This window comes from Ranitomeya imitator, chromosome 8 (assembly GCF_032444005.1).
Source record: "Ranitomeya imitator isolate aRanImi1 chromosome 8, aRanImi1.pri, whole genome shotgun sequence".
In the NCBI taxonomy this organism is placed as follows: Eukaryota; Metazoa; Chordata; class Amphibia; order Anura; family Dendrobatidae; genus Ranitomeya; species Ranitomeya imitator.
Window position 1 is genome coordinate 29,968,312 of NC_091289.1, and position 13,317 is coordinate 29,981,628.

At 44.1% G+C, this 13,317-nt stretch overlaps 1 protein-coding gene across 1 annotated transcript in view; it reads left to right on the forward strand.

Moving 5' to 3' along the window:
- Nucleotides 1–492: 492 nt before the first annotated feature.
- Nucleotides 493–13,317, forward strand: part of FAM107A (family with sequence similarity 107 member A) — a 142,520-nt gene continuing 129,695 nt past the window's right edge. Inside the window, exon 1 of the mRNA XM_069736639.1 lies at nt 493–832. Within this exon, the coding sequence (XP_069592740.1) occupies nt 809–832 (24 nt within the window). The 5' untranslated portion in view covers nt 493–808. The remainder of the gene's footprint in view (nt 833–13,317) is intronic.

Consider the following 13,317-nt stretch of genomic DNA (forward strand, 5'->3'; position numbering starts at 1 on the left):
ATTGGCCAATCAGCGGCGCGGGATTTCCATGACAGACAAGCAGACAGACAGACAAACAGACGGAAGTGCCCCTTAGACGATTATATATACAGATTGTTTGTTTTTATAAGCGCTTTGCCATTGTAACCATTTATCATTTTGAGACGACTCCTTTACGTAAGAATCATGGCCAATAAAAATGATAAAAAAGGTCAAATTTTTCCACGATGCGAACATTCAACCTCTTTGAAAGTGTTTTCCAAAAGTTGGCGCGTTGGAACGATGCACCTGCACAGGAGGATATTTTACTCGAAAGGTCTGGCATTTTAAGTCTTGTATTTAGTGTCAAAAGCTAACGAGCTTCTCCCAACATTAGCTCTGGATGGTCAATGAAAATATTAACAGTCTCTTGCAAGACTGCTTGGCATTCTGTGACATGTTGGGCTGTCAGGAGCAATTACTCTAATCTTGTCCAGCCTTTCTGAATCAGGAGCCCGGCTTAACAGCGGGGTCTCTATGAAAGGTGCTATTGTGCATGGCATGAACGCTCCACCAAGGAAAAGATCGTTCCCTCTTCTGCCAAAAGACACATGAAAAATGTTCATCTCCTTTAAGATGCTGCTGATTTCTCCTCCTCGTTGGGTAAAATAAACTGGTGCTGTCAGGGTGCCAGCGCCTGTGTATTTTATGCAGTCTGTGCCTTTCCGGAGTCTGGGTGGACAATACACATTCTACAAAGTGCCAACTAACAGAAAGTCAAGGACCTAATTGTGAGGAGCTGCAACGTTTTTTCCGTTGGGGGGAGATTGGATTTCCAGCTCCTCGTAGCATGGGAGCAGCTCATGGAAAGAAGGTATCTTAAATAAAGGCTTTTCTTTCTTTCAGTGCACCGTGAATAGCTAAAGAGATCGTAAATCCCTTTAAGAACAGGTTTTTAGAAATGAAATGAAATCCGAATAGCGTTATCCTGATATGCCATCCTATTATTATAACAGGTCATTGGAAGGCTACGCTATTGAGTAACTGATGCCCCCCTACGTCTGAAGTGATATCGATGGGTGGACATTTATAGATCGTTGGGTTGGCCACGCGCTCCATAGTTGTATATGCCCAGGCGAAAGATTTAGCTGCCATCGACTCTTGGCTGCCATAGATGAATGATATATTCAGGTAGTGTACATGTCATATTCCACGCCAAAATTTAATCAGATCAGACCTTCCGTATTTTGCAGAAAAGGATGAAATGTTGCATTGAATTTATTCTTTGCCGTTCTCCAAATAAACATATATTATGTATTTATTTTCCTCTGACATTTAAGACAAGTTTTCATACATCCTGCAAAATTGATTTGATGTTATTGCAGCCCATTATTGCAATACTTGAAAGTGTTATCCACATTTTCAGGATTTAATTTTTCCTTTTACTTAAATGCATTTAATTAGGGCTAAAAAAAAATAATAATAATTTTTGCAATTGAATTTCATTACAAATGTTGCACCGTTTTACACTGTCTATTGCTGGCTACTGAATGGGTTAAGTGAGAATCGATCAGTGAGTCCTCTATGCTGGTCTGACCGGGAGTTTGTTACTCTTTTAGATGTTTTTCTGAACTCTTCTAGACTGATTTATGGCCATAAACCACATTAAAGATGAATCAAAAAAGCATCTAAAAACCAAACGGTGCCAAATTATTAATGACGTTCAATTACAAAAATGATTTTAGCCCCAAATACATGCATTTAAGTAAAGAATTTAAAAAAAAAAAAGTATGTCCCCAAAAGCTGACAACCACTTGAACGAACAGTCTATGTCACAGCAATAACGTAGCTTTCCTTTACCTTGGGCAAATATTTAGTCCATACAGTATCTGGGTACAATTGTGTTATAACTTGGGGAAAATTACAGTTTATATAATCGTACCGCATGTGTCGCAAGAAACAAAAAAATTTTGGGGTGTTTTGCGTTTCTACTTTTCCAATATTTACTTGTAATTTAGAAATTTTGCAGAAAAAAAAGTATATACATACAGTATATACCGTACTGTATGTCCCAAGATTCAGAAGTAAATGACTATAAATGTCCTTAAAAAGCTTTTACAGGCAAATAAAGTAACAAAAATACAAGAATTTTGCATCTAAATGGACCCTACTGATGTCACTTTTGTGGTCAATGGTTGGCTGCTGCGGTGACTCTTCCAGAAGATGGAAAACTTTAAAATAAGATTGGCAAGAGATCAAGGAACCAAGTAACTTTTTGCAAACAATTCTATTGAACCTGTGCTATACTGACTCACGGCTGTGTCTCAGGACATGGTTACAAGAGAAGTAAAGGAGAGACGAGTGCGGTGGATCCTGGGCGCTGCCGCTGACAAAGGTTAATCCAGGCCGTGAGTTTAAAAAACTTCCAATTTATTTGTAACGCATTTTGAAGTAGAATCTGCTCCTTCCTCAGGATACTTGAAGAATGAGTAGGTTCTACTCCGGTACGCATTGCAAAAATTTGGAACTTTTTCATACTTATTGCCTGGATTAACTTTTGTCAGCGGGATCCACCGCACTCCTTTCTCCGTTACTTGTTTGGTCCTTTTGGTGTGAGTACAGCGCCCGGAGCAGCAGCCATGATTGGATTATACACAGTTTCGGACTGGGATGCCAAGGGCCCACCAGTAACATCATCTCCAAGATGCCGCCTTTGTCTGTATATAGTGAATCAAGTGTATTGTGCCAAGTACTACTCATATAAGTGCATGGGGGCCCACCGGAGGATTCTCCTGTTCTCCTGTGGGCCAGTCCGAGCCACCTGATTATACATCATTCTTTACGTAGATGTGCTGCGCACAACCTGATCAGGTGAGCGACCAACCATTCTACTCACCTTCGCCTGTTGCCCATGGTGTTACTCAGGGAGCGCCTTTTGTGTTTTATTTCTCCATGGCTACAAAAGAGTATTCATGCTACAGTTACAAAGTACGCTGGAGGTATACATAAGGAGGATATATGCCTCTGACACATGCCACGTTGGCATATGTAAGACCAAAGCTAAAAAAAAAAGACAATGAGCCATAAAAATATTTTGAGCCATCCATATATTACATAGTTCAACAGGGATCCGAATGGCCGCATTTACAATGGCGACTGTCAGCAAAAATGTATCGCTAAGAGCAATTTTCCTCAACAAAATCATCTGTCCAAGCTTAGAAAAATATGCCATACGCTCCTCCTAGACACAACTCATATCGGACGATTTATCAAAGCTTTTACAGCAGAACGCATAGTTGCAAACCCCCCCAAAAAATTTGACATTTTTGGTGTTTTCATGGCAATATGAATCAGTTCCACCGGAATGGGTGAAACTGAGAAGGAGCCAGGTTGGGACAGGTCCAATTCATCAAAATTGCCGACATTTTGTATGGCAGAAAGGCTGCTCCAGTTCGTGACTGGAGTAGCATTTATGGCGCGGTGCAAAATCGACGCTGTAAAAATTACAGACCTCTCCATTCTTTGTAAGTGAAAAAACTTGCAAAACTGGAAGTGTATCAAATACTTATTTCCCCACTGTAGTAGTGAATGATTAATGTCAATTACCGCACAGCGAGGTTCATGCGATTTGTAATGCTCGGAGTTATCTGCTTATACATTATCACCTTATTGCATTGCTTACATTCCAGATCTCGTTTTGCATGTGGTTTTAACTACTTAATTTTATTTTTTATTTTCTAAAATGGAGTACAAAAGCTATAAAATAAATGTGTTTCAGGACGTCCTGTGGAAGAGCGGTTAATGGAAAATATGTAATTTACTCTCAACGCTTATCAAAGCATTGAGAGACTGGAGTAACATTTCTGGTATAAGAGACGCCACCACTATTAATGAATTTGATGGAAGGACGGGTATTGCCACTCACTTTACCGCCCCATCTGCTCCCTGCGCTGCTCATTTTGGGGAAGCTGCATCAAAATGCCAAAAGTCACAACATTTTGGCTCATTGTTGGTGTAAACACTTTGATGGATCGAGGCCTGGATGATCCAATGTATCTGCAGTTGTATTGAATAGATTTGACCTGTTTGAATTTTTCAATTATTGCTCACCGGACGCCTTACTGTAATGGTATGACATCTGCTTGGGGAACAAGGGGCCCAATACCGGACTCATGTAAGGGGCTCAGAGACGGCTAAAAGTCCAGGGGTTCGGAGGCACAAAATACTCGCCTTGCCCTGGGTTTTGGCGACCCTCGCAACGCGACTGTTGAAAATTCTTGTTAAACTGACCCCGGTGCCCCCCATAGCGCCTTCTGTACGTGCCGCAATGTATCTCACCTGTCTCTCCTTCTCTCCATTCCAATTATATCAGGATTATGATAACCGTACATTAGCTGGAAATGAACACTGCCTCCTAGTTTTACAGTAAAATTTTTTGTGGCTGCAAAATAATACATTCTCTTTTGCAGACACTGAATAATTTAATTACTGGCACAACATAGAAATAGATACCAGAATTTCTGAGCAAAAATGACATTACTTTTATTACTTTGTGGAATGAATACTATAATAGCCTATGGTGTTATTCAACAAATTGCAGGAACTCTGCAATTTAAGAGAAAGCCAGCTCTACAAATGGGAGACATAATAACAATGTGCATTGTTATCCAGGATATGCCACATCAACTATAATGTAATCAGACTTAGAGGATGTGTCAGATGTCTTTAATATGTAATTGTTTTACCTGGTGTTAGTGCCGCTGTTCTCCTGATTCCGGTGTTGTTGTTTATATTGCTTCCTGGGCCTCTCCGTTCCTGAGATATGGGCCCCTCTTCCCTGTATATAGATTTAGCCTTGTGATCAGGAGCCTAATGATCAGGGTCTCAGAGGGGGCAACCGGGACCGTGCTTGAGGGGAGTCCGCCAACGTCAATTTCACCTGGATGTGGGTCCTTGGAATAAGGATAATGCCACAATAGGGACAATATACCAGAATGAGAGAGAATATACCTGAATGGGAGACATTATACTAGGATGAGGGACAATATACCAGAATGGGGGACATTATGCCAGGATGGGGGACATTACACCAGAATAGGGACATTATACAAGAATGGGGGACACTATACCATGATGGGGTACATTATACCAGAATGTGGGACATTATACCAGGACGGGGGACATTATACCAGAATATGGACAATATAACAGGATGGGGGACATCATACCAATAATGGGTCCAGGATGGGGAAAATGTTATAGCATGGATGTTATAGCAGTCTCGGGAGCAGCACGGCTCTTGCGTCACGGCGCCGGTGTCTTCCTAGGTCCCAGCGCCTCTTCCTCTGCGAGCATCTCGCCTCTTGGCAGCGTTTTCCCTTTGCCTTCACACCGCTCCAGACGCTATCCTCTCCCGGTCTCCATCTGACGCTGACTCTTGTGTGGGTCCATACACACATTTTGTGGTCTCCAGTATTCAAAACTGTTTCTGATGAAGGTCCTGTGATTAGACCGAAAACGTTTAAATTTTTGAACTGGATGCACCGAATAAAATTAATCTTTTACCTTGCAAATAAGATCTCCTGAGTGCCAAGTATTTTTTGCTTATAGCATGGATGAGCCCAGGATGGCGGAAATTATTTCTAAAAGGGCCGAGGATGGATGAGAATATTACAAGAAGGAGTCAGGAAAGGGGATATTATTACATGAGGGATGAATATGTATGTCTTTATAGGATCTAGAATACGATAAGGGCCCATACATCTGACCAACATGAAGGTGGGGGCCCAGGTCCAAATTTATAATGTTGGATTGGGGTTCCTACAGTAGTTGGCTAGGGTACATATGTATGACGAAAGCGGAATCCAAAATGTGCATCGGGGTGGGCGCCACTTAGATGACGGAGCTCCTTTGATTGTGTAGATCATTTGTCCCTACAACGACTACCATATGGCTTACAATGTTAGGTGATTTACCAAATTAGGCTTATACTGAGCCGCCCCGCGGGCAAGGGGTACTCAGTACCGGGTCCTGCTGTTTCACAGGGAGATGTCACGGCGGCTGTGATCTGGTCCGTGGCCCAGGGCGCTCATGTAAAAGGGAAAGGTCTTTAAAGGGATAAAGTTTATGTTCATGACGCAACCTGTGGTATTCGATCAGGGTGACCGCTGCTGCTTTAAGGGGTCCGCTGGGGTGATGTTATGGCAGCTAGATGGTATACCTTCCCACAGGTGAAGTACATCCCCAGGGCTTCCGGGTGTGTAGATGGTGGTATGGTGAGAGGCGCAGAGAAGGACGAGGACACAAGGTTGCAGTCTCTTTACCTTTACTGAGGACTTCAGCATCCACAGTCCAGGGCACCAGATCACAGGGCAGGCAGAGTCCTGCCGGTTTGGAGGCAAGTCCAGAGTTCCCTTGTCCAGGTGAAAATCAGTAGCCTTCCCTTGCGCTGCGGTGGTTTAGTCGCTTACTGCCTATGGCTTCACATAAGGGTCTCACAGATGTGGTGTTTCGCTCTCTCTGTCCCTCGTATAGGATAGGACAAAACCCGTATGACTGGTGACTTGAGCCTGTTTATAGGGTCTCTTAGATAACCCGGCTCTGTAGGTGTCACCGTGCCTCCTGGGTGTAAGTGTGGACAGGTAACCTGCAATTAGCTGTTCTGACGGTCTCTGAAATAAGGTGTAGAGGTCCTTAATCCCTCGGTGTTCCAGCTACTGGGATTTTGCGCCGCCTCAGAAGGAGGCAGCCTGAGCGGGGCTGGTCCCCTTCTGCTATCCTCTCCTTTGCTTCGACTTCCTTCACGCTCGCTGCAATACAATTCTGCCTTTCAATATCTCTCTCTGGGAGCTGCAGCTCTGAGGGCATGCACAGCTCCTTTAACCTTCTGTCCTCCTCAGACTACTGTCTGGAACTGAACTCCTACAGAACTCCTGTCTGGAACTGACTGACTTTTCCTACAGACTACCAGTGTTATATATATACTAGCTATTGAACCCGTTCTACGCCCGGGTGGAGAGCATTTATATTGGTATATGGTCTCCATCCTGTCATGTGCTGCTCCATCCTGCGTCCCCATCCTGTCATGTGCTGCTCCATCCTGCATCCCCATCCTGTCATGTGCTGCTCCATCCTGCGCCTCCATTCTGACATGTGCTGCTCCATCCTGCATCCCCATCCTGTCATGTGCTGCACCCATCCTGCGCCTCTATTCTGACATGTGCTGCACCCATCCTGCGCCCCCATCCTGTCATGTGCTGCTCCCATCCTGCGCCCCCGTTCTGTCATGTGCTGCTGCCATCCTGCACCCCCGTTCTGTCATGTGCTGCTCCCATCCTGCGCCCCCGTTCTGTAATTTGCTGCTCCCATCCTGCGCCCCCGTTCTGTAATTTGCTGCTCCCATCCATATGCCCCATACGCTGCTCCATAAAGGTTGATGGCCCGATAAGATCCTCCATAGTATATGCCCCATACGCTGCTCCATAAAGGTTTATGGCCCCTATAAGATGCTCCATAGTATATGCCCTGTACACTGCTCCATAAAGGTTTATGGCCCCCATAAGATGCTCCATAGTGTATGCCCCGTACACTGCTCCATAAAGGTTTATGGCCCCCATAAGATGCTCCATAGTATATGCCCCGTACACTGCTCCATAAAGGTTTATGGCCCCCATAAGATGCTCCATAGTATATGCCCTGTACACTGCTCCATAAAGGTTTATGGCCCCCATAAGATGCTCCATAGTATATGCCCCGTTCACTGCTCCATAAAGGTTTATGGCCCCCATAAGATGCTCCATAGTATATGCCCTGTAAACTGCTCCATAAAGGTTTATGGCCCCCATAACATGCTCCATAGTATTATATGCCCCGTACACTGCTCCATTATGGTTGATGGCCCCATAAGATGCTCCATGGTATTATATGCCCCCGTACACTGCTCCATTATGGTTGATGGCCCCATAAGATGCTCCATGGTATTATATGCCCCCGTACACTGCTCCATTATGGTTGATGGCCCCATAAGATGCTCCATGGTATTATATGCCCCCGTACACTGCTCCATTATGGTTGATGGCCCCATAAGATGCTCCATGGTATTATATGCCCCCGTACACTGCTCCATTATGGTTGATGGCCCCCATAAGATGCTCCATGGTATTATATGCCCCCGTACACTGCTCCATTATGGTTGATGGCCCCATAAGATGCTCCATGGTATTATATGCCCCCGTACACTGCTCCATTATGGTTGATGGCCCCCATAAGATGCTCCATGGTATTATATGCCCCCGTACACTGCTCCATTATGGTTGATGGCCCCATAAGATGCTCCATGGTATTATATGCCCCTGTACACTGCTCCATTATGGTTGATGGCCCCATAAGATGCTCCATAGGATTATATGCCCCGTATGCTGCTGCGATATATAAAAAAAAATACCATACTCACCTATCGTCGCTGGGCGCCGAGTGCTGGGGGGCCTGAGCAGGCGGGGACACCGGCGCGCTGTGGGGGTCAGGTGCCGGAGTCGCCGCTCGCTCAGGCCCCCGACACTTGCTATATTCACCTGGCTCTGATCCAGCGCTGTGCCCGCTCCGTGTTCCGGCTCCTCTTGCTGTGACTGTTCAGTCAGAGGGCAGCGCGCATTAAGCGCGTCATCGCGCCCTCTGAACTGTGAACGTCACAGGCAGAGGACCCGGGAGACGGAGACACACGCAGCGCTGGAACGGGACTGGTGAATATACTTACCCTCCTGGCGCGTCCCTGCCTCTCCGGTGGAGATCGCGGTGTGCGTTCAGTGTTTACGCATACCGCGATCTCCTGGGAGCGTCACTCTGTGGGATCCAGACTGCGCCGGCGCTTGCGCAGTCTATAAAGGCTTCGGACAGAGTGACGCTCCCAGCGTTATATTATAGATACAAGTTAGGGCCAGAAATATTTGGACAGTGACACAATTTTCGCGAGTTGGGCTCTGCATGCCACCACATTGGATTTGAAATGAAACCTCTACAACAGAATTCAAGTGCAGATTGTAACGTTTAATTTGAAGGGTTGAACAAAACTATCTGATAGAAAATGTAGGAATTGTACACATTTCTTTACAAACACTCCACATTTTAGGAGGTCAAAAGTAATTGGACAAATAAACATAACCCAAACAAAATATTTTTATTTTCAATATTTTGTTGCAAATCCTTTGGAGGCAATCACTGCCTTAAGTCTGGAACCCATGGACATCACCAAACGCTGGGTTTCCTCCTTCTTAATGCTTTGCCAGGCCTTTACAGCCGCAGCCTTCAGGTCTTGCTTGTTTGTGGGTCTTTCCGTCTTAAGTCTGGATTTGAGCAAGTGAAATGCATGCTCAATTGGGTTTAGATCTGGAGATTGACTTGGTCATTGCAGAATGTTCCACTTTTTGGCACTCATGAACTCCTGGGTAGCTTTGGCTGTATGCTTGGGGTCATTGTCCATCTGTACTATGAAGCGCCGTCCAATCAACTTTGCAGCATTTGGCTGAATCTGAGCTGAAAGTATATCCCGGTACACTTCAGAATTCATCCGGCTACTCTTGTCTGCTCTTATGTCATCAATAAACACAAGTGACCCAGTGCCATTGAAAGCCATGCATGCCCATGCCATCACGTTGCCTCCACCATGTTTTACAGAGGATGTGGTGTGCCTTGGATCATGTGCCGTTCCCTTTCTTCTCCAAACTTTTTTCTTCCCATCATTCTGGTACAGGTTGATCTTTGTCTCATCTGTCCATAGAATACTTTTCCAGAACTGAGCTGGCTTCTTGAGGTGTTTTTCTGTCTATTTTTGGTATTGATGAATGGTTTGCATCTAGATGTGAACCCTTTGTATTTACTGTCATGGAGTCTTCTCTTTACTGTTGACTTAGAGACAGATACACCTACTTCACTGAGAGTGTTCTGGACTTCAGTTGATGTTGTGAACGGGTTCTTCTTCCCCCAATTAAGTATGCGGCGATCATCCACCACTGTTGTCATCCGTGGACGCCCAGGCCTTTTTGAGTTCCCAAGCTCACCAGTCAATTCCTTTTTTCTCAGAATGTACCCAACTGTTGATTTTGCTACTCCAAGCATGTCTGCTATCTCTCTGATGGATTTTTTTCTTTTTTTTCAGCCTCAGGATGTTCTGCTTCACCTCAATTGAGAGTTCCTTTGACCGCATGTTATCTGCTCACAGCAACAGCTTCCAAATGCAAAACCACACACCTGGAATCCACCCCTGACCTTTTTACTACTTCATTGATTACAGGTTAACGAGGGAGACGCCTTCAGAGTTAATTGCAGCCCTTAGAGTCCATTGTCCAATTACTTTTGGTCCCTTGAAAAAGAGGACGCTATGCATTACAGAGCTATGATTCCTAAACCCTTTCTCCGATTTGGATGTGGAAACTGTCATATTGCAGCTGGGAGTGTGCACTTTCAGCCCATATTATATATATAATTGTATTCCTGAACATTTTGTTTTTGTAAACAGCTAAAATAACAAAACTTGTGTCACTGTCCAAATATTTCTGGCCCTAACTGTATATATATATATATATATATATATATATAGAGTGACCCAATAAATAGGAGCAGAAGCTCCCCCTAGTGGCCTAGAGTGTGAACGTGTTGCATGTTTGTGACACCTGGATGCAGTTATCCTTCTTTGCCTCCAAACGTAGCATCACTCTCCCCGAGAGGAAAGCAATACCACTGCGATGACCAGGACCCTGGGGCGCCACAATACCATACCAGGAGCACTGTCTTCTGTCTTTCTCTACTTAAAAACTACGTCCATCTCTATGTACTTACAGATCACATATTTATTTACAGATGAAGTTTTTGTATTATTATTCTTCAGTTGTGATATCACCTACTGCACTTGCACTTTACTTACTTCTGCATAAACCTATCTATACATCATAAATATTGGCTAGTCACTTTTTGCTTACTGTTATGCACTTTATGCCATAAATGACTCAACTATACTAGCCCTGTTGGTTCTCCTTTTAGGACAGTTGTCCATACCCTTCCCAGGTGTGCATTCCTGGTTTTATACTCCTTTAATGTTTTTATTGCTTTTTCATTGTTATGTTACCCTTATAGCCTGGTTATAAAGAAGTATTCTTTATTCACATTCACCATCATTGTACTGGGACTTTCAGGTCTTTTTTTCCTCTCATATATTTTCACCAACTGTCCCCTTAGCCAACACAGTCTGGTCTTTTAGGCTACATACCTTACAACATTAGTCATATATAATTTTTGACTTTCTTCTACCCAAAAAAACTAATGTCATGATATATATAGCAACCCCACAGGAGGGTCGGTCGGTGGACGGCAGGACACACAACGGGATGGTAAAGGGGTGACGAAGGCCCTACTAATAGGGAAATGAGGAATGGTGACCTCCTGCTCAAACCTCAGCCTGACCCTGCACTCCCCTAATGCCCTAAGTGGGTCCTTTCCCCCACTGCTGTCAGGAACCTTGTCCCTCGCTGTTAGCTCACATTACCCTGGCTAGTGCACTGCCTGGCAAGGGTGCTAGCTTTACCACTGCAGATAGTACAATACAGGGGACAATGACAAATACGAGACAGAAGGAGTAATAACACAACTTAGCTTTACAATTTCCTCTGCTGCAAAGCTTCACACAGCAGAATAAAGGCACCAGGACCACGAACTCACGAAACCAGCTAATAAACCAACAGCCAGCATGCTTGGTCACTATAGATTTCTCTATCACTGACAGTCAGCTAATGCATCAGGTGACCATTTAAAGGATGGTGGGAGTGGTCACCACCCACATCATCTGACCTAACAACTCTGCAGTTACAACAGATTACCAGAGAGGGAAACTGGCATTAACCCCCGCTGGTCCTGAAAGGAAAAAAGCTTCATTTAAATCATAGTGGAACCAGAGCTGCCACAAATCCAAAAATGGATCATGACACCTATTTCTTGTGCCCTTGTCTTATGTTCAACTATAGGAAGTCAGTAGTTGGCCAGGGTTCATATGTATGACTTGTCTGCAATTTCCTGCTGTGCAACAATTTTGAGAGCTGTGATGTAGCTGAAAAAAATGCAGCCACATGTTGGTTACAGGCTGATATTTAGGCCAATTGGGGTAAAGTTATGTTCGACTTGCATCCAAAAATCCAACAGTGTTAGTTTTTTTTCTAATGTCGTATCATACTTGCTGGTTGCAGCATCACCCCATTTATTATTTAAAGGGAATGTGTCAGCAGGTTTTTGCAATGTAATCAGAGAGCAGAATTATGTAGGGACTGAAACCCTGATTTCAGCGATGTGTCAGTTTACTGGGTGCAGCAGTTGTGATAGAATCACAGTTTTCTCTGCTGCAGATTTAGCAGAGCTCGGAATGCTGAGCCTTGTATAACCCCGACCACACCACTAATTGGCTGCTTTCTGTTTGCAATTTACATTGACAGAAAGCTGCTAATCAGCGCTGTAGGCATGGTTGGACAAGGAGGCACGAGACACCTAGTCCTCTAATGATAATCTCTGGCTGCTGATAAAACACTGATTGTATTGAAACAAAAACACAGCCTAGTAAGTGACACATCAGCGGAATTGGGGTCTAAGCCCCTAAATCATGCTGTTCTCAGATTCCATAGCAAAAATCTGCAGACAGATTCCCTTTAATGCAATGCAACACAGTGATCTTTATTTTGCGCTACCAGTGTAAAACTGGAATTAGGGATCACCTCTAAGATTTTACATTAAATTAATGCATGATCATTCTTAGGGCTCATCACATGTCACAGAGCTGTGTGCATGGACCCTGTATAGCAGGACAAGAAATCTGTACAACACCTTAGTACTGAAGCATATGGCACTGTTCCTTTGGGTGCCACATGTATGGAGATGGATGTATTCTTCCTGTGTGAGTACAGAATCTAATGGAGCATGACACAATTGTTTCTATCTTGGATTCATACAGAATTCCACAGAAAAAAAATCTTCTCTATGTTTCTTAAATATGCGGAGGTGTAAGGAGATGGACATAGCCCCCCTTGAAGAAACAAGAGTAATTGTAATGTGTAATGTGAATTGTGACTGGTGTTAGTAATGTTTATAATTTGTGTTGTTTACCAGTATAGACAGCGAGAGTTAGGCCCCTTTCACACATCAGTTTTTTGACATCAGTCACAACTTTGAAAAAAATCGGATCCGTCGTAGATTGTGAAAAACTGATGCGACGGATCAATTTTTTTGCCGGATCCGACTAGCTGATCCGGCTAATTGGATCCTGAAAAAATGGGAGCATGCTCAGTTAAAAATATGGAATCCATCGCCGGGTTCCGTCATTTGACGGAT